This window comes from Aulonocara stuartgranti, assembly GCF_965226115.1.
Source record: "Aulonocara stuartgranti genome assembly, chromosome: 14".
Taxonomy (NCBI): domain Eukaryota; kingdom Metazoa; phylum Chordata; class Actinopteri; order Cichliformes; family Cichlidae; genus Aulonocara; species Aulonocara stuartgranti.
In genome coordinates, this window is record NC_138950.1 from 6,563,810 (window position 1) to 6,589,047 (window position 25,238).

The 25,238-nt window shown below is 39.2% G+C and overlaps 3 protein-coding genes and 1 long non-coding RNA gene across 6 annotated transcripts in view; 1 reads left to right on the plus strand and 3 right to left on the minus strand.

Moving 5' to 3' along the window:
• LOC309687163 (2-oxoisovalerate dehydrogenase subunit alpha, mitochondrial-like) overlaps window positions 1–16,453 on the plus strand; it is a 32,607-nt gene extending 16,154 nt beyond the window's left edge. The window contains exons 1-8 of one of the 2 annotated variants that reach the window (XM_082501908.1): window positions 9,509–9,842; window positions 11,420–11,596; window positions 11,704–11,790; window positions 12,458–12,566; window positions 13,424–13,585; window positions 13,681–13,887; window positions 13,987–14,128; window positions 15,510–16,453. In XM_082501908.1, the coding sequence (XP_082358034.1) occupies window positions 9,729–9,842; window positions 11,420–11,596; window positions 11,704–11,790; window positions 12,458–12,566; window positions 13,424–13,585; window positions 13,681–13,887; window positions 13,987–14,128; window positions 15,510–15,852 (1,341 nt within the window). In that variant the 5' untranslated portion in view covers window positions 9,509–9,728 and the 3' untranslated portion in view covers window positions 15,853–16,453. Of the gene's footprint in view, window positions 1–9,508; window positions 9,843–11,419; window positions 11,597–11,703; window positions 11,791–12,457; window positions 12,567–13,423; window positions 13,586–13,680; window positions 13,888–13,986; window positions 14,129–15,509 lie in introns of those variants that run through there. The other variant, XM_082501907.1, reaches the window with a different exon arrangement.
• On the minus strand, window positions 207–7,926 carry exosc5 (exosome component 5). The gene is made up of 6 exons (XM_082501913.1): window positions 7,775–7,926; window positions 5,013–5,126; window positions 4,670–4,791; window positions 4,413–4,553; window positions 2,866–2,955; window positions 207–395 (listed from the first exon to the last, which is right to left on the minus strand). Exons 1-6 carry the CDS (start codon window positions 7,908–7,910, stop codon window positions 300–302), a joined length of 699 nt encoding a protein of 232 aa, XP_082358039.1. The 5' UTR covers window positions 7,911–7,926; the 3' UTR covers window positions 207–299.
• Window positions 16,454–16,497: 44 nt separating the features above from the next.
• Window positions 16,498–19,867, minus strand: b3gnt2l (UDP-GlcNAc:betaGal beta-1,3-N-acetylglucosaminyltransferase 2, like). Its single transcript, XM_082501910.1, has 2 exons — window positions 19,644–19,867; window positions 16,498–18,083 (listed from the first exon to the last, which is right to left on the minus strand). Exon 2 carries the CDS (start codon window positions 17,994–17,996, stop codon window positions 16,737–16,739), a length of 1,260 nt encoding a protein of 419 aa, XP_082358036.1. The 5' UTR covers window positions 17,997–18,083; window positions 19,644–19,867; the 3' UTR covers window positions 16,498–16,736.
• A 2,406-nt stretch (window positions 19,868–22,273) lies between these two features.
• On the minus strand, window positions 22,274–24,976 carry LOC309687752. Of its 2 annotated transcripts, XR_014270841.1 has the most exons (5): window positions 24,962–24,976; window positions 24,480–24,543; window positions 23,957–24,109; window positions 23,507–23,594; window positions 22,274–22,925 (listed from the first exon to the last, which is right to left on the minus strand). It is a non-coding gene; the product is annotated as an uncharacterized lncRNA (long non-coding RNA). The 2 variants fall into 2 exon arrangements; XR_014270842.1 differs by lacking the exon at window positions 24,962–24,976 and having other exon boundaries at window positions 24,480–24,942.
• Between the last annotated feature and the right edge of the window lie 262 nt (window positions 24,977–25,238).

Sequence of the window (25,238 nt, forward strand, 5' to 3'; positions counted from 1 at the left end):
TCAGGGCTTTTCTTTTCCCCAGGTCACATCCTTGTATTAAATGTATATATTAAAGTGAAAGAAAATCAGCAAATCCCAATAAATGCACTTGTTTGACATTCACCTTTCCTCCTTTCATTTCTGATCTCTCACAAATGTACTCATACAAGCCTTCCCACCATAAAGCACAGCTGTCTACAACTGAACTGAAGAAATTGTAGCCCACAGGGGTTTCTAAATATTTTATTACGACATCAGTGTTTGCATGCATTGTTAAAATAAAAATAAAAAAGACTAGGCAAAAGAAAGCTCCGTGTTTCTCATAGGCTTTTGGAGTATCGCCGCTTGACAGAGTCTCTGTAGAACTGGAAGATCTTCTCTGATGCTTTCTGACTGACTGCTATGCACTGCTGCAGCTGTGAGAGAAGAAAAACAACAACTGAGGATCAGACAAAATATGAAATGCAACAACAACTGATTTAAGTCACATCAGACCTGAGGCAGACAGGGAGAAAGCAAAAATAAGAACCGTTTTTCCAAAAAGTCACACATGAAGCAGAATCACAAATCTAAACTTAACAATGTTGTAGTGTCAGTATCCAGTCAGCATACTGGTTCCCTGTAGGTGGGCCAGAGTGAACCCCATATTTTAGTGTTTCTGGAATAATACTTGTTATTCAGTCAAAAAAAGGGAATCCCATTTGATTTTTCCATTCAATTCCCTTTTAAAGTGTCCTTAAAGAGGTCATGTTTCGATCCATGGGATGGTCTCCAGGAAAAAGCAGCAAAAGAGTAGATTTCTTATAGAGGCAACTAGAGCTGGGCGATAGAACGATAACGATATGTATCGCGATATAACTTTTTCTCGATAGAAAAATTAACCTATCGCGATAGACCTCGCCGCTCTTGTCCTCTTAAAAAAACAAAACAAAAACAAAAAAACAGCCAATCCAAATTAAGTAGCGCAGAGCCGAACCAATCACAGCCGCAGCGTCACGTCACGTGACTTGTTACGTACAGCACAAGTGCCAAGCCGCACATGTGTATTTGTTTGGGAAGCAGCCAGCCACCGTACCGCCCGGGTAATGGAGGAAATGAGTGTGCCGACTAGAAAAATCAACCGAGCGTGACCGAAGAGAAAACAGATGATGGTTCCAATGCCGGAGAGATTGTCAAACGGAAGAGCCATAGAAGTTCCGTAGTGTGAAGGTATTTCGGCTATTTCAAGTCTGACAAAAAACAGAGTGGTAGTAGTAAATTTTGTAGTAAATTGTGCCGAAAGCAAGTCTGGAAATACAATAAACTGGTGCGTGCGCTACGTCCACAGGTACCCGGGTATTTTTGAAAATGCAGATTTTTCTATGCGTTTGCACCTTTCGTCCACACGCGTTTTTGGTCACTGAAAACGAAGATTTTTAAAAACTCCGGCCAGGGTGGATATTTTTGAAAACTCCGTTTTTGCATTTACATGTGGACTAGAAAAACTGAGAAAACGCAGTGTCAAAGGTGTGCGCATTTTTTGACGTCACACTGTGCGCCACGTTATTGTTTCGGTGAAATGAATTTCTACAATACTGTTACTGTTAATTCTACTCTCTGCAGTGTTTAAATGCTTACATATACACACAGTTACTGTCCCTCCACACATACGACTCGGTTCTGCTTCTATGCCCCAGCTTTGTTTACTTTTTCCCACCGAGGCTTCTAGACTTCTGATTGGCCAACATTTCTGCACGGTTAGGAATCTAGCGCCACCTGCTGCTTTGGCATGTTCATAGCAGCGTTTTCCTTCATTTCTGCCTTTATGTGTGGACGGGATTATTTTTTAAAACGAAAACGGAAAATCTCCGTTTTCAAAAACACCCGTGTACGTGTGGACGTAGCCTCAGTCTCTGACTGGAAGCGCTAATTCGTCATTCGGCTTTTGTCAGACTAAAGTAACTGTTAAAACTGTTTGAAAAGCTAAGCTATTGACAAAAGTTAGTCAGTTTTGTCTGTTCTTCTGTAAAACAAACTAAGATTTATTTTTAGAATGAATATTTTGTTTCTAAGTGGAATTGACAATTTAGTCGTCTGTTTCGTTTGTTCTATTTTGAAACTTAAACGCTTTAGCGGCTGCCTTTTGTGTAGTTTGCAATATTTGCCTTTATTTATCTGAAAAAGTCTCATGTTCCTTAAGTACATCTACCCTGTTGAACTTATTATGGGAAATAAATATTTAAATAAAAACAAGCTGCTGATTATTTCACATTTTACTTGTGAGCAACGGCACATTTAAATCTTACAAATATAGTTATTTGGCTTATATCGTGATAGATATCGTTATCGCCTGAAATGAAAAAAACATATCGTGATATGAAAAAATCTTATATCGCCCAGCTCTAGAGGCAACATTTATTATCATTCCTGTCATCCGCTGATCAAAAGGGAATCCAGGAACCCATGGGACAGTTTCATCTGAGTCCAGTCTTCCTGTTTTATGCAAATTGTCTAATCACATCAGCTGATGATTTATAGCTTGCATTTAGATAAATGCTGTCCCTCTTTTAGTCTCCATATAGATAGCTGCATGCAACCAAAGGCTGCTCAACATGATTGATCAATAGCGATATAAAATAAATCCCCTAAAATTTCCAGAAACTATGGTCCTTTTGGGTAACAGGAGAAAAAAAATACTCCATGATATTGTTATCAAGACTGCAGAAACTCCAAAATGGTTTTTAGGATGTATTCTTGGTTTGGCAACATCTACAAACAGCCTCTGCAAGGGATGCCCAGTCTTTTCTCTTTGAAGCACGCTTTAGAGAAGTCTTTTCTGGCTTGGCATTCACAGTTTTGTTTATTTGAAATGGTGCACACTTTTTTCCCTGTCATTAATCCACTGACCTCATGCACTGAAAACGATCCTTTGGTCGACGACATCAAAACGCTGCGTTTTGCGCTGTCGATCGCAAAAGTCATCAAAGCTCGACTTTCCTTTTGAGAGAGAAAATAAGACACGGGCAAGGAAATTAAGATGATGTCAATCTGTCCCGTTAGGAAGCAAAACCATTACCACTGATACAAATGGAAGTGACAACAGATGCGCTGGACAGACAGTAAGATATTCCAAAAAAGGGAATACTTTAGCTGGTGGCGACTATAGATCGCTGTGCTTGCCTTATCGTTCCTGACTGATTTTTCTCTAGTTTTGTTTTTCTTTGTCATTTAACTGCATTCAATTTATTTTTATTTATACAATTTCCTCCACAGTTGCCTCAAGTAGTGCAGTATTCAGGAGAACATCCCAACAATTACATGACAGTGATGTCAAACATATGGGCCAGGGGCCAGAGTTGGCCCAGGAAAGACTCCGATGTGGCCCCCACTGGACAGCACTGGAAAATATGAAAGAAGGTGTAAATGGACTGTTCATAAGTTTTACAGTTTTATCTTTACTGATAAAGACGTACAACATGGCTAATCAAGCTAAACCAAAGTAATTAGGTCAGTTTTTCCCAACCTTTTGGAGTCACGCACTTATTTCAGATTAGAAAACAAAATAAAATAAAAATCACACGGCACACAACCTAACAAAAATGTCACAAAAAGCATGTTGATAATTTTTCCCCACGCACCAGGTATAGAGGAATTGGCTTGGTTTGTTGCCAGTATGCCTTTTTTGCTTTCTTCTGAGCACTACTCGTGCTCGGGCCTTTATCTGGGTCAGTATTTCCTCCAGGACCCAGGTCAGACTGACTACTTTTTCTTTTCAAATATTTATGTATTGCTATTACGGGCTGCACCATCTCACAGCATGACTATTATGTAATTTCTTCTTCATCGTCTTCTGTGTTACTGGCTGTTGGCAACCAATTTAATTAGAGCAGCTGATTGTACTGCCCTCTAGTGGAAGAGAATATAATGGTTCTGCCCATTACTCATGCCGATCGTACTAATCAGGTGGAACCAGATAATCTTCCACGCACAGCGGTTGGAAACACTGAATTAAGTAATGTGTAATTATAAACATTTATTTGTTACAATTTAAGCCCTTACAGTTTATTTCTATTTAAGAATCCTATTGAAGAGTCTTTCAGCAACTACAACAGCTTTTCTTTATTATCATTTTATGTAGAAAAACTGAAAAGTACTGTTCAAACTGCATTTCTTTTCCTTATATTAAGATATTTCAAGGATTGAACTTCTTGATAGAAAAGAGTTTCACACGGTATGGTCCACCTAATGTCAAAGTGGGATGTATCTGAGCCACAACGTAAAATGAGTTTAACACCCCTGCCCTATGAACAAGCACTTAGCAATGGTGGGATGGAAAAGACCTATATTTTCTGTGTCATTTGTTTGAAAAGTTCCCAGGAAATTTGACAAAAGCCACCATCAGAGTGTTTTGGGAAGATTTTTGTCACCCAACATTCTAAAAGTCTTAGATTTACCTTTTCCTGAGCTGCAGTGGGGTCTGTGATGATTTGCCCATCTGTGCTGATGGCACAAGTCACTCCGCAGAAGAGGCAACTCATGGGCAATCCTGCATCCATAAGAGCCATACATGCAGCATTCAAACAGCAAGACAGCAGCTGAGGAACAGGTAAGGAAGAACACTCACAGAAAACATCTCAATTTTAGAGCCCTACTTGCAGATTGGATATAAACCTCAAAGCTTGCAGCAGCACAGAGTTTTACAGAAGGATACTGAACCATCATCATGCAGGACCTGAAGGATGAGAGTGAGCGAGGAGCGTGGATGGAGCGTCAGGAGCAGAGAAGCCTCACAGGTTTCTCGCACACACTGCTCTTGCGATCGTTCCCTTACACCTAGAAAACAAACAAATCTCGGTATAAAAAAATGAATGCGAGCAGAAAGCTCACGTACCCCACCCTGTGGTCAGCTGTGGCATAGCAACTTTTCCACAGCAGAAACCTCAGAGACATTCTTGTAGATATCAGGATGCAAAAGGTCTATTTCACATTAGCTTCCCCAAAATAAAAGAAGCAATGCTGCATAATGAAAATTTTTACCCCTAAAAAAAACTCACTTGGCAGCCCTACTTTGGGCTGTACCAACACCTCCAGGGTCGCCCGGTCATAGATCTCCTTGTTGACTTTGACCTCAGCTGGTCCGTACACTCCAGCCATCACACTCGTGTCTCCTTTAGACAAGAACAGAAAGGAGCATTATTCAATAAATAACACTGGATAATTAATGATGTCTTTCCCCACATAAACAGACATCTAGGAGGGGAAAAGTAGTAACATCAAATCATTTAAAGCAGTACGACACCCAGTAAATGTGCTCACAGCACATGTATTTTTTAAAGGGGGGACTTAAGCGCAGACACCCTATTTAGAACAAGCTTTTAATAAGAGAACTAAAGCTGATGTGATACTTCTAAATGACAGAAAGTCTCATCGGGCGACCGTGGCTCAGGGGGTTGGGAATCGCATCTGTAACCGCAAGGTCGCCGGTTCGATCCCTGGGCTCTCTGTCCTGGTCGTTGTGTCCCTGGGCAAGACACTTTACCCTACTTGCCTACTGGTGTTGGCCAGAGGGGCCGATGGCAGCCTCGCTACAACTGTAGCTTGCCTCCACCAGTGTATGAATGTGAGAGTGAATGAATAGTGGTATTGTAAAGCGCTTTGGGTGCCTTGAAAAGCGCTATATAAATCCAATCCATTATTATTATCGTGTAAATTTCACATTTATTCTTCCTCTTGCACCACAATATTTTTTTTTCACGACACTGAACCAACCCATCCATCCATTTCCGCTTATCATTATCAGCTACCATACCAAAATCTTGCTATCACATCAAATGGTTGATTAAACTGTGTAAAATATACTTTAATAAATTAAAGTTTGCATATAGACTTCTACCATTAAAATGAACCATCGTTATATTCTTACCTCGCTCTATGTTCCTAATTGTTCCATTGTATAATAATTACAGTCCTTTAACATTTTGGTAAAAAATTCAGTCAGGATCTATATATTGCTATCATACCCCAGTGTCCCACTTTCCATTTGATTTGTTACTTGAAATGTGTCAGACATCTGACTTTATTATACATCGTATCCACACATCATTACCTTTAACAATACTTTGTCTCAGACAAGCACCAAACAATTTGACAGTGCATTGAAAGTGACCATCCCAATGCTTTGCCTTACATTTTATCAGCTGTATTTTTCTCATTCTCTCAGCTCTTTAATGACTAAGACCTTTGCCTGCTCCGGTGTTCCATTTCACTTAATGAACACCTTACAATCTGTTGTCCAGGTTGACTGTATTTTCTTCTGTTTTCTTAATAATCTTGCAATATCTGCATTTTTCTTGATTAGGTGTTCATTAACATACACATTCGTTCCTTTCAACTTTCTTCAGTAGCTCTTTCTTCTGCTTCCTATTAATAAATCTTATAATAATGGCAGGTTTTTGATTCTTGTTTTTCCTTGGAAGAGCATGGCACTCCTCAGTGTCCTTACTATCCATTTCAATGCCTTTACTTTTGAAAAAGCCCATTGCCTGTTCTTCCAGGGAGCGCAACTCTTGCTCAGGCAGCTCCCCTCTCTCCTCTGCTGCTGCCCATGCATATGTCTGGTGCTTGGTTTCCAGACCCGTTACTATCACATCTGTTATTCTCAAATATTGTTCCAACTCTGCCACTCGTCCTTCCAACATAGCAAACTTCTTGTCCTTTTCCTCACTTTGCCTTCTTAATTCTTTAATATCCTCAATTAAGTTGATTATTATTTGTTGTTGTTTTGCAATGGTTGTTATTTCTTCTGACATAAGGTTCAAAGATTCCTTTATGTCCTCCAGTTCCTCCTCATTGACGTTACGTCTTTTAGGCAGCATCTTCTCAATACTTGTGCCCCTTTTTTACTGCAGCCCCAATCAATCCTGAGGCTTGCTAACCTGCGCCTGCCTTTTCCTGTAGCTTCACTAGCTCTTGATGGAGCCTGGTTGTGGCCTGGTGGCTGATGATGGACCCTGATCGTGGCCTTATTTTGACACATAAAAACAAAACAAAGAACTACACAACACACTAACTATACATTAACTACACACTCCAAACACGCCAAATGTCACAAACCTCTCACATCCAATGACTGTGGAATTGCTCACATCTCACAGTTGATCTCGCTCTCTTTCTCTCTCTCTCTCTCTCGTTGCCTTGCCATATCATCTTTTGATTGGTCAACATGGTACATTTTTCCACCAATAGGAAAGTGGTGGCTTGTTTTTTCGGGCTGTCATTAGAAAATCCAGTTGTTACCTTTTCTTGGTATATAGCTTGAACTTTCAACACAAATAAAAATGTAATGGAGACTCAGTGGGAATGCATCTTGTTGCTATGTCATATTAAATTGGTCATGTGATTTGGAAGCCTCAGAGGGTTAATTAGAAGCTCAACAATAAACCACCTGTGTTGAAATCTGAAATGCCATGTTGTTGATTCAAAATGTGCACAGTAGATCCGCCCCTGGAGGGAGGTTAACACTATGCAATAAATATATTTATTTTATTAATTAGTTGTAGCTAGGCTCAACGTTAATGCTACCTTATTTTAATAAACAACATTGTCATATGCAAAAGTAAGCTGGCACATACCACCCACGCCAGCATAAAAGATGCACCCCTGATTCTCATTATTATATTATTTTGGGTATAAGGGTAAAGAAATTCATGTCACTAACTGAAGTGGCAGGTTAACTTCCCTAACCTTTCTCCGTCCTTTACGTCCAGTTTAGAGGCAAATAAACGCCCAGATAAATGATTTCTAAAATTTGTGTTACCTTGGACGAAAGAAGCAGAACCATCAGTTCGAGACAGCAAGCTCTGTTCACAACCAAACTCTCTCAAAGAAACAGTCAGAGATCCGCAGACCTCCATCGTGGAGAAAGCAGGTTTGTCGCAGGCGGATGGCGTCATCTGTTTTCCCTCTAGTTTAGGCTCCTTACTGATGACATCAGAATGAGAAAGAAATGTTGGCTCTAATAAATAGTTAATTCACAAGAAATGTGGATCTGTAATATATTTCTATGACAACGAAGAAGAAATAATATTTTTCATCATAATTCACGTTTTCCTGACGCAATCTGAAGCCCTATTTTGCGTTAATATGGTTAATGTATTTTGAAAGTACCGGAAGTGCAGCATCTGTATATTAGTGTAGTTAATCACAATGACCGCTAGAGGGCAGACAGCAGCCGCATTTAAACACAACGGGTTCAACCTTTTATTTTCTCCCCTTATTGGTCATAACCACCCACCAGAATTTTATTTACATCAGTTTATTTACTCCTTTTCACAGGTGATCATTTACTGGCATGGTCTGAATTGCAACCACCATGTTGCAGTCTCCGCTGTTCATCTCCACTGGATGGCGATGAACACTCGTGGCTGCAAAAAATGGTTTATCTGCCGTCTGTATTTACGTCATCAGTTAGCTGTGAACTGAAACGAAGACATTTTTAGATTTTGACAAGTAGTTAAAATACTTTATTTTAATATGTCAACGGCTATACCTGCGATATTACTTGGTTTATCATCGGAACTGGAACTAACAATATTCTTTATTTTGCCACTGACGCTGCTTTTACTATTAATGCAGTACCGCAACGTGACCACGGGATGGCAGCAGAGTAGGATTTAATTTTTGGTAGGGTTGAGAGGACGTAGAAATCGTTGTTTTATGACTGAATTTAAGAACAGCTATCCGACTTTATTCATCGGTTCTTCCGTACTGCTTACGGCTCTCTCCTTCCTGGCTGTGTCCTCTCTCTTTTTCTTGCTTTCCTGTGGCATAGTTGCCCTGTGTCTCTTTAATACCAGTTATCGTCAGACTTATAGGTATACCTGACAGGTTGAGTTCGCCCAGAGGAGCGCTGTTTTATTACAAACTGTTTCACGTGTGTTACAACTGATCTATATGTGCAAAAGACAAATGCGTAAATGCCGACGCAAAGCATTTTTTTCTTTTACGTTTACTTCTTTCTGTAAGATGTATTACATATCATATTGCAATAACTGTCAAATTTTGTTAATGTGACTGCGTTAGTGTGTCTGAATCTTAAAATAGGCAATATTGATTTTGATAAGTTAAAATCGCTCAAAAAGACCATAGAAAAACGACCAGGGCACGTCGTTACGCAAAGTGACAGTATTTTAATTAATAGGTCAGCATCACACAATGGACTTTCATCAGGTTAATCCCCCGATGAGGGCGGCCTTTATTCAGAAAACTGACACTCTGCCTTCCTGGGCATCCCACGCATTTTTCATTTATTTATTATTATTGTTATTCTACCACAAAAGAGTGTTAAATCTCGACAGCTTTAATCAATCATTTCTTCAGCTTGTGAAATACGTAAAAAGTGACAAATAAATTTCTTCCCGTTATACTATCTGTGCATCTTTTAAATCCTCACCTGCGGGGGGAAAGGGTGAAGGAGCGTAGTTAGTTCCGGCAGAACTACACCTACAGATTAAATGCTACGTAGCATTTCTTGCTTCACATTTTGGGGTTTTATTTTGAAGGCCTGAGCGGATGTGGAGGATACTGTAACCGACTTTAATGTTGCAATCAGTTTGCGACTCTCGGCCTGTAAACTGTGGATGAAAACAGGACGGACAGCGAGTGGTGGTTATTAGCAGTTCCGTTGGGCAGATTTGTGCATATCCACCAGTGTAACTTCTCCTTACCTGGTGTACGGCGGCGGTTAAATCAAACAATTATTGAGTGTGCAGATGGCAGCTGTGAGCAGCATGAGCAAAATGTATGGGCTCTGTTTCCGCGCTGTCCGTCAGACAGCAGGACTGAAGGCATATCGACTGCTTCAGCGCAGAGGCTTCAGGGTAACTGTAAGTGAAAACTGCACTGTTTGGATTGAGCAATGAATAAATTATGGGAGGCTGGACTGGAGATAACGCTGTCATTAAGAACCCGGGATACAGCAAGGCTCACGAAAGAGTATCGTCCAACTCAATCAAGTAGAAATACTGTTAAAAATAAACTGAATCTTTTAATAAGTTTTGGGGTTAGGTCTTGTTTGCACAAAGATTCTGGTTAGCTACGGAGCCGCTAACTTGGCTAACAACCTTGCTGAAATGCTATACCGATTCTCCAGTGTATCCGTGAAAAGTCAGACTAACTCACATAATTAGTGAATACATGTTTGACATTTACTAAACAACTTGAGTTGCAATAAATACTAATTTTACTTTTTGTTGTTTCGACTCTCACACCGGACTAGTTAGCCAGCCAGCTAAGGACTTAGCTAGCCTCTTTTTCCATTGGTCGAACCAAGGGGCGTGAAGGAGGAAATCCGATGTCCTCGAATGCATCATTTTTTCAAAACAACTTTATTTAATTGCTGTTGCTGCTGTAGGTCCTTCACTGCTATTTTATTTCCTTCGATCGCTCCAGCACTTAAATCTGGATGTAACTCTTTAAAAATAATCTAATGTGGAGTTTCTAAAATCTGTATGGGAAAGAGATTTGTGAATTGTTGTTACAGCGGAACAATAGAACTACACTGGAAGGAGTACATACTTAATCACTTCCTCATTTATAAGAACCCAGACTTAAGAAATTAATTCGTTCCCAAGGGTCTTTCGCAAGTCGAAAATTTGCATTTTGCCGTAACGCGGGCAGAAATATTGCCGTTAAGTGCCTTCATAACTTGAATTTTTTGTTAAATGGGGGTACTCGTAAGTCGGGGTTCCACTGTATTGTATTGTCTTCATTTTTCTGAAATTAAGCTTTCTAAAATCTCTAAAGGTTCAACCAGTGTTATTATAGTTAACTAAAACAAAACTAAAAACTTAAACTAGATGTTTAAAAAGTTACCTAAAATAAAAACTAGCCTTTTGAAAAATAAAATAAATAGTAAAACTAAGAATCAGTCACCAAACTTAATTTATAATTCAATTTTATGCATTTCATTAATGCAGTTCAGAGTCCTGGTGGACAAGCCTGTGGGGGGAAAAGAGCAAAATGAAATGAAGCAACACAAATATAAAACAATACATATATACACAATAGAAATTCAGGTACCGGTAAGTTGTTTGTGCACAGGTCTCTTAAGGACCTACCACAGCATTTCAGTCAGGTTAAAGGTTGTGACTTTACTGGGCCATTGGAACACCTTGAATTTCTTATTTTTCTGCTGTAGATTTGCTGCTTATTATCCAGTTGCATGACCCAGTGGTTGTCAGAGAGATGGCTTCACATTTGACTCTAGAATACTTTGGGATACAGAAGAGTTCACGATTGTGTGGCTGCAAAACAAGTTCAAATCGTCACCCCTCCACCACGTGCTTGACAGTTTGTATGAGTTGTGTGACCTGATATGCTGTGTTTGCTTTTCCTAGGGCCTTTCTTTGCCACAGCCACAATGAGATTGTTAATAAATAATGCTTGTATTCAATCCTTTCAGGTTCTTCAGCTGCAGCAGACCTTTGACTCTTCGCTGGAAAAGCCCCAGTTTCCAGGAGCCTCAGCCGAGTTTGTGGATCAGCTCGAGTTCATCCAGCCCAATGTCATCTCTGGGATCCCAGTGTACCGCGTGATGGACAGGCAGGGAAATATCATCAACCCCTCTCAAGACCCTCAGGTACAATCAGCCTGCCTGTGCTCCTGGTTCCCAAATGTGCCCCTAAGACCCCTGCAGTCTGTTGAGCCAATGTTAATTTGTCGATTATGTGTTTCTCTCCTACGCAGCTCTCCAAAGAGACAGTTTTGAACTTTTATCAGAAGATGACGATGCTGAACACAATGGACCGCATTCTTTATGAGTCTCAAAGACAGGTATGTTTCCTCCTGCATTTCCTGGCTCAACCTGATTATTTAAAACACAACATCAGCAGTTTTTGAACTTAAAAATAGGTGTTTCAAAGGGTATTTTCTTTATCCATCCGTCTATCTCCACTTATCTGCTGTCTTAGGGCGAGAGGCAGGGTACACCCTGGATAGGTCGCCAGTCTGCTGCAGGGCTTTTTTATGTTAATTATAATTTCAAATTAAAAATGAATGCATAAAAATTAGATAGGGGTTCTCGAGGACACAGGTCCATCTCATAGGGAAGTTGGGCGCTGACTAGGGAGTGTTTTTGACTTAAAGGCCAACTGTTGCTGATTACTGAAAGAAATCCAGTGAGAGCTCTTGAGTGATCCTGTGACACAAGCAGATATTCACTAAACCATTAGTTTTATTCCATCCAAATCTTTAGTCATTTTGGCTCGAGCTGAACTAAACAGCAAGTGAGTTTTAGTTTTTATGAAGGGAGGACACCAAATAGCTGTAAAAGAAAGAGGTGCACTTGATTTATAACAGCAAAACACAACGATTTCAGGTAAAATTAATGCAAAAAGTAATTATTTTTTCCCAGTTGTTTTATTTTCGTAATTGCTTAAAAAAAAAAAAAATCATACTTGAGATTACAGTCTGATTAACCGTCCAGCCCTGTCCGTTACAGGGTCGGATCTCCTTCTACATGACTAACTATGGTGAGGAGGGGACACACATCGGCAGTGCTGCTGCTCTGGATCCAAACGATCTGGTTTTTGGGCAATACAGAGAAGCTGGTAAGAATGAAATGTGGTTTCGTTTGGGCTTTTCCCCCAACTACTATAGTTCTATTTTTTTGGTCCATTGTTCATATGAACATTTTAATTGTAATCAAAACAGTTGACCACTTCAGTGTTCATTTCTACATCTCCTTTTGTTGTTGTTGTTATCACAAATGTCTTCCAGACAACATTTGAAACTGAACAAATTATTTTGCAGTATGGTCAAATGATTACTACAGAAAAAAACTTGTTTATATGAGAATTTAACAAGAATATTTATTGCTTACAAACTGAGTTCATCCGGTTTCCAAAAATTAGTAAAGTTTAGTCAAATTAATAAAATCCAGTGAGTCAAAAACTTATTTGCCTCAGTGCCACACAGTATAACCAGCTGTAGGCTAACTGGCATCAGCAGTGCTCCCTCTCATAGTTTAAGGTTTTACCAAAGTAATAAGACTCTTGCCTACCTTATAAAAAGATCATTCCAAGCATGTTAGATAGTTTAGCGAAAGGGATGTGGTGCACAATAATCACATTCCTCCTGTGCTCTTCTGACTATTCTATTCACCGTGATTTTTGTATTTATCAGTGAGAGAATAACAATCATCACTTCAGTATGAGGAATAATAATCATAGCATCAATATAAGGATTCAGACGTGAGCAAATTCTGAGGGGAAGATTGCTGAAATTATCAGAATGGACACATTTGAATGTAAAACACAAATATGTTTTACATTCAAAAAAACTGACCACAACAAAAAAAGGGTTCCCAAGTCTCCAGTCCTTATTTTAATATCCCCACTGTTTGCTCCTTCAGTCGGTCTGGTTCTCTTGTCTTGTGAGAAATCGTGCGACACATCTTCTATTACAGGAGTGCTGATGTACCGAGGCTTTCCTCTGGATCACTTCATGGCTCAGTGTTACGCCAATGCTGATGACCTCGGAAAGGGCCGGCAGATGCCCGTCCACTATGGCTCCAAAGATCTGAACTTTGTCACCATCTCATCTCCTCTGGCCACACAGATTCCTCAGGGTGAGCTCCACGCCTGTGTATTTACCTCTGCTGCCTGAAGCAGGATAGACAAACACACAGCTGTAAATATGTCTGTGGCTCTGTGTCTCTTTCAGCGGCTGGAGCTGCGTATGCAGTCAAGAGAGAGAACACAAACCGTGCCGTCATTTGCTATTTTGGAGAAGGAGCAGCTAGCGAAGGGGATGCACACGCCGGCTTCAACTTCTCTGCCACCCTTGAGTGCCCACTGATATTTTTTTGCCGCAACAATGGCTACGCCATCTCTACCCCTACAAACGAACAGTATAGAGGTGATGGCATCGGTAAGGCTGAATGTGATTTTTCTGCCACTTTTCTGCTGCTGTCTGATTGATGTTCCAGCTGCTCTTATCCACACACCTCTGGTTCTTTTTCTTTAACAGCTGCTCGTGGTCCTGGTTATGGCATGTTGTCCATTCGTGTTGATGGTAATGATGTGTTTGCTGTGTACAACGCTACAAAGGAAGCGAGGCGCAGGGCTGTGGCTGAGAACCAGCCATTCCTCATTGAGGCAATGACCTACAGGTTTGTTAATGTTTGAGTGATTTTGTCTGCGTTTGAAAGGACATGTGGAACAGTTTTTAGGCTGACAGTTCATCACTAACATTTTCTTCATTCTTTATTAATGTTTCATTTTACTACTGAAATTTAACACTTGAATGGACAGCATCAAATAAATAAGTAAATGCACTCAACAGAATTTGGTTAGGTACACCTTGCCTAGTAATGGGTTGGAGATTTTGTTCCATATTGACATGATGGCATCATGCAGTTTCTGCAGATTTGTCTGCTGCACCTCCATGATTTGAATTTTCTTTTTCACCACATGCCAACGGTGCGCTGTTGGACTGAGATCTGGTGATTGTGGAGGGATGTTTGAGTACAGTGAACTCATTGTCATGTTTTAAAAAAAAAACTGTTTGAGGTTATTTGACCTTTGCGACATAACAAATGATCCTGCTGGAAGCAATAAAATTCAATCCTCAGTTAATACTAAGTGAAAATTTCCCCCACACCACGAAAACACCATCACCAGCCTGAAACGTTCACATAAAGCAGGATGGATGGAGGTTTCCATGTTCATCTCAAATTCCGATACTCCCATCTGGAAAATAAACGGTTTCCTGTTCTTGGCTCCCAGTGTAGTCTTTGGTGCTGAAGCTCATCTACTTCAGTTTGAACAGGTTCATGTGCTCTGACCATTCTCCTCATACCTCGGGAATCAACAAGATGTTTTGTTCAGAGAGCTGCCACTCACTTTTGGCGGACAGACCAACAACAGCACGAGCCAGAGTGGCCCACAGACATACTTAAGAGACCAGTTTGTACGCTGCCTTCATGTAATATAGCTGGACAGGCAGCAAACCTCTGCTGGACTACAAAACCAACTTTAACCTTGTAGACTGACAGCCGTGTCAGAAGTTTGAAGCCATCTAACAAAAATGTGATTATGTAGTTAAAATAGTCAATTTTCTTTGTGTAAACTAAAGCCAGCTGCTAATGAGGACTGAACTGTGCAGTTCATCAAGTAAATATGGCACTTTACAAAAGCCAGGTGGCTTTCTTTTAGCTGTGATCATTTTTTAATTTCGCTGTTGTTTTAAGATTATCGATATGCACCTTTACCAGAATGCAAGGGTTTTACCCCCTAAGCCATAAAAGGCTCATTAGATATTGGCAGTAAAGTGAAAATATATTTGATCATCTAAATATTATTAAAGGTTTATAGTTAGAAACGCTTAATATTTTATGTTGCTATAATGGAAATTGTGATTTGGTGTAGAATTTTAAAAGTACATTTTTGGGTTGTAATTGAAGAGTGCTGTACACCACAGATGTACTCATCCTGAAACAGCAAAAGTATGAAAAGTCATGTTAAGAAAAATGTATTTTGTTGATTCTTCAGAATTGGCCACCACAGCACCAGCGATGACAGCTCGGCGTACCGTTCAGTGGATGAAGTGAACTATTGGGACAAACAGGACCATCCCATTTCCAGGCTGAGACATTACATGACAGCCCGCGGATGGTGGAGTGAAGATGACGAGAGGAGCTGGCGAAAACAATCGCGCAAGACGGTGATGGAGGCGTTTGAGAGGGCTGAAAGGCGGCTCAAACCCAATCCTGAACTGTTGTTCACAGACGTGTACCAGGAGATGATACCCAGCCTGAACAAGCAGAGAGAGTCCCTGTGGAGACATGTGCAGCAGTACAAAGAGAACTACCCACTAGACTTGTATGAAAAATAACTTTTTTGCTACGGGGCAAAACAAGTTGAAGTTTGGTTGATAAATAGACTGTTGCACAGTTTTAGCTGTATTCATAAAAGGTAGTTTTGATACTTGTCATTTCTTTCTGCATGACAGCGGGGAGAAAGATTGTGGTTGCAAAACAAAACTCCAAGCTCTTCATGTGTCTGGGTTTGGTGCCTTAAGTTAATAAGATTTATTATTGGTAGTAAAGCTTCTCAAATTTAAATTCACACCTTTATTTCACATTAATTCCAGGTTCTGTAATGTTCTGCAAGTACACTAGAATCACCTGCTGCAGTGTGAATGCATTACTCACAATATAAACACAACAGCGGGCAAAAAAAATGGAACTTGACTTTGTGTTTCTTCTCTTCTTACACTCCTGTTCAGTGACGTCTAACAGGTTTTATTGTGTGTCACTGAAGTGACCGCTTTAACGTATTTCAAAGAACTATTAAAATGCTTCTTAGTATACACACTCAAATTTTAGATGTGATGGTATGCTGTGGTGATGTTACACACTGTTCGAAATCCCAGAACTGTACACTTACCTAGCTCGTGATTGGTGTTTCGTGGAAAATAAACTGAGGAACATTCATTCTTGTTTTTATTTCATTTCAGTTGTATGGCCGGTTTGACCTACATGTGATTTAATACCTGAATGGGCAATCAAATGCCTTTCCATGATGACACCCAGTCTGGTAACAAAATCAAGCTGCTTTACGGCAACTTAATTTTGTTCACAATACATTTCTTTTTTTGCTGGCAAGATGGTCTATAGAAAATCAACTCTGCAAAACCATGAATAGTACATTAGTGGAGAAACAAATCTTTAATATGCAAGTGCAGTCACTATTTGCCATCTTCATAACCAGTCCCGTTCAACAAGCCAACAGGGAGCTGTTAATCCCCTTCCACAACTTTTTTAACTCCTGTGGGGACCTCTGGTGAACCAGAATAAGGTTTTTATATGCACAGAGATCCTCACGATCTTCTGCTCTGATATCAAATGTCTGAAATCCTGAGTGTGCCGCAGGAGAAATCCCTAAAGCCATGAAACACATCCCAACATAGGCATCATCAATGGGGAAGAAAGGAATGATGTGTAAAAGTGAATAGAGGGATTCTAGCAAAGATCCAGAGATAAGATAGCCACCTCCACCAGCATAAGGAGGGTATGGGCCATCGTAGAAGCTCATAGGGATGTAGTATTTGCTATTTGAGTCCCTGAGGGGACTTCCAGCACTTATAACATGACCAGCATACAAACTAGATACTTTAGAAGCCTCGAGAGACTCGATGTACCTGACCAGTGCTGGGGTGTTGACAAATACATCATCATCCCCACTAAAGACAAAGGAGACATGAGGACAGCTTTTCAATGTCCAGTCGAGCAACATGTTCATTTTGAGCGTCAGGTTTAGAAATGTTTCATGGAAGTCCCACTGCAGGATATCCCCATAGAGTTTTGCTTCAAATGACAGCAGTGGGGTCAGGTCAGGATCTTGTGGTGGGGAGCTCCCCAGAAGGAACACCATACGCACTTTGAGTCCATTTGGATACGTCATCTCTCGGCCCCACGTCTCTCGCACTGCCTGCCTCTGCTCAAAGTTTCTGGGAGATGACTTGATGGCAAAAAGCAACAAGGTGTGGCTCTCCGTCTTCCTTTTACTGAAACCACATTTGTTGGGCTGATCAATCAGAATTGGGGCAGTCCTGCAGTTCATCCCCTCCAGAAAATCCCGAAATTGGACAGGGTAGGAGCTGAAGTCATGCACGTTGATTTGCAGAAACTCTTGATTTGTCAGCCTGCAGTTAGACCAGTTAGAGTTTTGATTGAATGGGTTTCCTCCCTTGTCCAGATTCATCAGGGCTGAGTACAGTAAACGGTTCCAGTAAGCTCTGCTTTTAGGAATGGTCTGTCTGAAGCCAGCTGAAACATTGTGTAAATGAACATGCCTGGTAATGCCCTTCTGTTGGGGAAATTGTGTTCTTACACTCCGTAAACTGTGGGTGGTCTCCACCTGGACAGTCATGTAGAAAACGATTAAAATTAAAGAGAAGAAAAGAACCAGAACACTGAATGTCTGAATACGCGTAATTGACTTGAGGTAAGTAAGCAAAGCTGCGACTTGTGCCATTCTAGATATGAGTCATCTTTCATGGGGACTGGACAATATGCTGTATTCCAGGTTACACCAACTCAGTAGGTTACAAACGGGAGGTACCTGTCAACAGGGGGCAAAAAAAGCAATATTACATCAGAAACTAAAAAGGGCCCAACCTCAAAAGAAATGCATTCACTCTTTAAAAATAGAAATGTATATAGGGCAGCTTATTTGAATTTTTTAAAAGGCAGATTTTGAAGAAAACACAAAAATGTTAAGCTAGAAATAGAGTAGAAGACTATGATGGAGTCCTGGTCTAATCTTGATAACATATTTTAAATGCTGAGGTGACACAACAGGATCGTTAGCCTCAGTGACATAATTACTAATTACACTTCTGTCAGCAAATTATTACCTATTAAAGATCACAGCATCATGATGTAGTTTTACTAAGTTAAAAATTTGTTACTTATACAGCACAGATTCACAAAAACAGTCACCTCCATGTTTGTTTGTTTTTCCATAGGCCTAACTTCAAAAAGTATGATAGGCTAGAGGGTGGGGCCATAAGATCATTAGTAATCTAATGCAGTTTCTGTAATACAATGAACTCTTAATGCTGAATAAAACACTTCAATGTAAGCAGATTATCCCAAATTATGCATTCGTGAATAAATTGGAATTTACATTTCCCAGCTGGAATTTGAATGTGAATGTGACCGCCCCCGTCTCGGATTTGCTACTCTGAAAGTCAACCCCGAGTTAATGATTCAAGTAGCGACAGTGAACGTGGACAATAGAAAAGCTGTAAACGTTTAATGTGTACTGCCACCGTTGTGGATTTATGACTGCACTGAACAGCCTGGCCATCGCTGTTTTAAAGCGCAAAAATCAAGTATTGTGTTGTGTTGCCAGTGATGCTTGAATGGCTCTTCCTCGCTAATCATGCGCGCGAGAGTGACGTCCCTCCCGAGTTCCGATTAATCCAACGCGGAAAGTTGAATTTGCAAACATTTCGTAGGATTTTTTTCAAACCTTTTACAAGGAAGGGTGAAAAGCGGCTTTTAATTAGTTAAGGCAGAACATTATATAACACATATGTTTCCCCTGAATCAATCTATAAATACAAATACACACACATTTATTTTATTAAAAGTACTTATTTAGTTCTACTTCCTAATCGACTTACCAGTGTTCAACACAGTTGGATAACCAATTAAACGGCAGTTAAATTAAGAACACCTCTCCAATCCACGTATAATATCAGTGCAAGTGTGTACTGTTAAAACATATTTCTAAGGATATCCAACTGACAAAGATGGAAAAAAGTAGCTTGTAGCCGAATCTGCTAAAAAATGCACCTGCGAACATGTTTGCTCGCCGGTTTTTAATTAGAGGCGAGCAGAGATATAAAGGAGAAACGTCTCGATGGCTGAGGAGAGGAGAAATCTAACAATTAAAAATGCCTTAAAGGACTTCCTCTCTTTTTCTTTCACGCGAGAGCCTTTGTTTCGTAAGCACGAGACTAACTTTGAACGTTTGACATTTTTAATTTTAATTTATGCATGATTTGGTTCAATTGTTATATAACTGCGCAAACTTTACACCTAAGCGGAAGACAACCCCTTAAAAACAAAAAAAAGTGAAACCAATGATAAATGAGTTGCGGAAAATACTTACTGATCGGATTACTGTAAAGCAAGAGGAAAAAATCAAATTAGTTTCCAAGTGTCCTCAGGTACCGCAAACAGATCCGCAGGAGCGCAAAACCTGATCATTTAGCTTTACAATCCTGTTTCTGTTCAGCAGGCGAGGGAGAAATCCCACTTAATGCAGGTGCAGGACTGTATGAGATCAAGTGTTCCCTTCCCACATGTTGAAACCACGCCCACGAGACAGGTATGTTCAAACGTTTGACCGGAAACATCACAAATAATTTAAGACCAATTGTTCACTGACAAAATCATCTGGATACATGAGCACATTGTTCAGATCACTAGAGCTCTTTTTTTTTCTTTAATATATTGCATCTCTGCAGGCGTTAAAAACTGTTTGTTTGTTTTTGTTGTTGTTTTGTTTTTCCTTTTCAGCCTGAGCCTAAGACAGAAAAACACAACTCAAACATTAAGAAGAAAAAAAAACATACACTCTTACACTCCTACACGGATGGAAACCATGCAAATGCTCACAAAGTTGAAGGACATCCATCACCTTCTTTTATGGAAATTTTGTTAAACTTGCTGTTAATGGATATGAAAACAATTAGCAAATTAATTACTTGTGTTTATAAAAGCATGCTTTATAAATCTTCATCAAATCAAGTCCAAATCCTGAGAAATTTGCATCATAAGTCAGAGGGGGTATATATTCATTGGAAAAACCTCAGACAGACACTCTTGGCCTCTGCAGCTGAGATCAACCACTATTTAATTAGAGGCGCTCTCCTTTGTCAAAACAGTACACATATGCATTCAAAATCACCAAAGCAAATTTGAGCCTTTATCAATATTGGCATTTTGGTTTTGGTTGGTATTGGTATTGCAGCACAATTATGAATAACTGAACTATTTCTGGGCCAATACCTGATTCATAATAATATACAACTTACATACTGTGTGAAGCCTGCACTCAGAAAGGTAGTGTTCAGCGGATAGAATTTGAGAGAATACTGCAGGAAAGAAATGGTATCTGTGAATACAAAGGGTAATGGTCAAACAATTATGAAGGCTGCTAGTATGGAAGTGAGAGGTCAAGGCAAAAAAGAAGAATGCAAGTTATTTGTTTAGGGCTTATAAGCAGGATAGGCAATTTGGCGAAGGTCACTCTCCTCATCCTCTGTATGGTTTTCTTGATACAGAGAAGCATGGTGGTGAGCCACTGGGCCAACTGAGAAATGGTGTCAAATTCTTCTATTTTGTATAGTATGTTATTGTATTTTATCTTTTCCTATTCTGTAGTGTTTTTCTTAATTTTTACTGCTCTTGACTTGTACTTTTGTTTTTAACTTAGCTTTTGAAACAAATTAGTTTGACTTTCATTCGGCCTGCACTACACCACATAAATGCAATTTTAAGTATAATTGTACTATTATTTCTTTGTTCTGCCCGCAATGCGGTTTTATTGTAAAGCACTTTGATGTACAGTAGTCTTTTAAATGTGCTATATAAATAAACTTTGACTTGACTTGACTGGCTACCTCCCTGCACTTTTTTGGGGGGGAGGTAACAATGTTTAAAACAATAACAATAATAATATTTATATTTATAACAAGGTGCGATAATAATGAATGTGCAATAATAACAGTGTGCAATACACATACTCTTCTTCTTCTTCTTCTTCTTCTTTTTACTAAGTTAATATACTGTGTTGTGTTGTTTGTGTTGCGTTGTGATGTATCATATGGTGTCGTGTTGTGTTATATGTAGTGCTGACATACACTGAAAAAAATATGTTGTTGGATTTACTTAATTCAATGGTGGACATTTGTTGCACACAGATGTTTTGTTTTGGCAGCAACTTAAACAATTGAGTTAAATTAACACAATTTATTCATGTTCAATAAACCTGTGCAATTTGTGTTGATAAAATGTGACTTAAACATGTTTTGATGAAGTAATTTGAGCTCTTGAAATATTTTAATCCTTCACAATTTTCTCACTTTATCCCAACACCATTCAATAACTTTTACCCAATACTACTTGGTCACTTAAATGCTACATGTTATCTTCAAATTACATTTTGCTATTATATTCTAGCATCAAATATACAATTTTCAAATGGAGGCCTTATAACAGATTGTATTGTTCTCTTCCAAGATGGTTGCTGGCATCCACCAGTAACCTTTCAAAACAAAATGTCTAATTTCACTGCATTGACAGTAGGTAAAGAATTAAACTGACATTACTCCTCCACTGAATCTACATAAATCAACAGTTAAATAATGTCAGTTCTTCCGTGTTCTCTGGAATCAATCACAGCAAAGAAATTAGACTGTTTCTTTTGAAAAATGTTGGGAAAGAACAAATCAAAACATTCTATTTAAGGCCTCTGACGTCAAGATTCAGTTAAACAACAATTATAACTAAACAATTTGAGGTAATGTTAGTTTCCATTAACATTAAATTAGGTTACTGAATTGGCAAACACCTTCCTATTAACATTACCCATTTTACCCCAATAACTAAAGAAATTAGCACTTGCAGGTCAAAACCTTTATTCAAGAGATGCAAAAATAACATTGATACAGTGACTGTCAAAAATTACAGCACTAATCATACTGTGACATATTGGTTCAAAACAGCACACTTACAAATATTCAACGTTCTTTACTTCAACTGAATGAAACTGAAAATAACATTTCACACGACCCATATGGGATATTTAGACTGCATAACTGTTCATGCTACATCTCTTCACTAGTAAAAGAAAGAAAAAATACAAAGAGAAATTTAAAAATGCTGCCAAAATGCTGTACAGAGCAAAAGGAAAAACAAACAACAACAACAAAAACGGCTCGTCCTCATGGCAGTTGCAGAGTATATAAAAATGAACCCTGCGATCTGTTCCTGGAATTGAGCTTCAAAAATGCAGCAGAACAAGTGTGAGATTTAAATGTCCTCTCACCTAGAGCTGATCAGCTTGCATGCATAACAGTGAGCTTCGTTGCAGGAGCAGTTTTGTCTTAGTTGTGAGTTTTTCTTGAGAGCTGAGTTGCATCCAACTCCATTACCACCCTTTGAATCACCTCAAAAGTGTAGCAGAGTTGTGATGGGTAACTCATATTGAAGGAATAAAAAAGGTCCAAACAGCATGGCTACTGCAAAGGTCACGTTATCCAGATCTTGAAGAACTACTATACCCTCGATGATGATGCCAACATCAGAAAAGTCATTGCCTGGCGCATCTCTGGAGACAGATGTTCATTGTGGTTTTCTCAATCTGTGCAGTGGCCTCAGTCAAGTCCTGGTTAAACACAAAACATTTCTTTAAGATTCCTTTTTAAACTCATCTCTTTTGAATCTACCAGTTCTAATGTTAGAGTAATTTAAACCAATGCAAGCAACATAGTAAATAGCTATAGCCAAAGAGTTGCCTGCCATGCTGCCATTCATGGTCTAACAGAGTTTCTAAGACAGAGTGTAAAACATAATAATTTCAAATGCTTTACATTAGTTTTTGTTAGAAAGACACCGGCCCATCAGAAATCCAGGTTATGTCACTCAGAAGATGTTAGAATTTAGACTTTCAGCCCCACAATTTGGTTAGCTGTTGGTCTTTTTTTTTTTCAAACAAAAGCTAAATATTGGGGGGATTTTCCTTTGTTCACTAGAATGACAAATTTAAAGTTTTTTCACACTGATGTGACCCCTAATATAGGGGGGTGGGGCCTCAAGGGGGGGCGGCCGAGTTCACTACCAGGCCTCATGTGAACTTCAAATTATTAAAGAGGACTACTGGTCCTAACCAGTCCAATGAGGATCAAGTGGATAACTAAATGCATTTTTAAAAGTTGCAAAGCCACAATCTACTCATAAAACACTCACCATGAACTCCTGCACCAAGATGTTGCAATTGTCTTTCACACAGATGCGGAGCACTTTGATGAGACTCCCTTCGAGCATTAATGTCATCCTAAAGTATTATAACAAAGAAAACAGAGATTTGTGAACTTTTCAGTAGCACAGAAGAAAATGATCCCAGACAAAAACTTAAACCAGTCAACATGCAACACCAGCATCTACAAAGAAATATCAAAAGTTCCTGTTTGACATCAACTTTATGGATATATAGTTTCCAGAACATTTTTTTTTTTTAAAAAGATAAATTTTTCTCAGTGGGCCAGTAAATGCATAACGAAAATTATGGCATCCTTTCGGTGGAATCAGTACTCACGGGTAATAGTTGACTGTTTCAATGGATGCAGCATAAAAATCTTTTACTGACCTAATGCAATACATATACACTTTGTAGTTAAAGAATTTTAAAGTTCGTACTGTCATCATGGCAGCTACATCCTTTAGCTTTGTGCCCTGTTCCCCCGATCACTTTGCAAACACTTTCAGCAGACTGTCAGAGAGAAACTCAGCTCCGTCAGAAACCTTGACTGTAAAGGCATGGTTGGGATGCACTGGAATGCTGCATTTCATCTGAAATGACATAAAATTATTTTGAAATAACAGCAGGCACTGTGCTTGGTTAATAATCAGTAATGTTTTGTTGAATAAAAACTGTGTTTCCAGATCTTATGGGATTAAAAAAATCCAAAGATGTTTGTTTCTGATTTGCAACCCAAGAACCCACAAGTTACAACCTCATTTTAGTTCAAGTGTGCATTAATGTGAGTCCAGTAATCACCTTTCTGACAATACATACAGGTTAAACCTATGGCAGATTTTGGATTTCTCAGTTGTATTAATAGGGTGGTCTATTTGAGTATGCATGCACCTAATAATTATAAAAAACCTATTATAATTAGGTTACAGAAACCTTAAGCGAAAATAGAATATACTTTCTTACCATAACACCTTGAACCCACAATCCATCAGCTGACTCCTGGTGAAATGCAGAATAGAGGTCGTCTCTCAATGTGCAGCAAAAAAAAAAAACAAAAACAAAAGGACAGCAGGTGAGGGCAGGAGGGGTAGGGATGTAAGCTAGCATAATGCCACTGATGATATTAGCTTAAGCTGTTCAATGTCCAAAATCTCACTAACACCACGGTGCAGTAAATACACAATGTAACTGAAGAGTCAGTTGGCAAATCTATTCACACAGAAAACCAAATTATGTTATGAGTGCCTCGTAATTAGGTTTAATGTGATATTACGGCTCTTGTGCCAAAGACAAATTCAAATGAAAAAGCGCCAATTCTTTGACAACAGATAAAACAGCAAATCAGCTAACGGCTCTTTTTTAGCATGTTACATGGCGGCACTCTAGACGTTTAACTACATTTGGCTGAAATATGGTAAACATTAATTCAAAAAATCAAGACATACCAAAAAACGTAGAGTTGGCTGCTCGACTTGACTGAGATGGACGCATTTTTTAAACCACGATCCAAAGCCCGCGAGATGAAATCACGCGTGGTTTCACGAGATTTAACGTTGCTATCTTATTGACTTACTTCACCTGAACATGATATGAACAATTTAATACACCCTTTCTGCATGTCATGTAGTTTTTACACTATATAGTTACATTTATCTTTAAAACATGAGGCAATTGTGTTAAATACATGCAAGATGCTTACATAAATCCAAGAGATGGCCAGTC

What these genes read in the sequence shown, in the direction of transcription:
- exosc5 (XM_082501913.1), bottom strand. Translation starts at nt 7,910, where the DNA reads ATGACGCCATCCGCCTGCGACAAACCTGCTTTCTCCACGATGGAGGTC. An exon ending in GCCCAAAGTAGGGCTGCCAA is followed by an intron (nt 4,792 to 5,012) that starts GTGAGTTTTTTT and finishes TTTGTTTTCTAG; the next exon opens with GTGTAAGGGAACGATCGCAA. An exon ending in CCACTGCAGCTCAGGAAAAG is followed by an intron (nt 2,956 to 4,412) that starts GTAAATCTAAGA and finishes CTCTCTCAAAAG; the next exon opens with GAAAGTCGAGCTTTGATGAC.
- b3gnt2l (XM_082501910.1), bottom strand. Translation starts at nt 17,996, where the DNA reads ATGGCACAAGTCGCAGCTTTGCTTACTTACCTCAAGTCAATTACGCGT.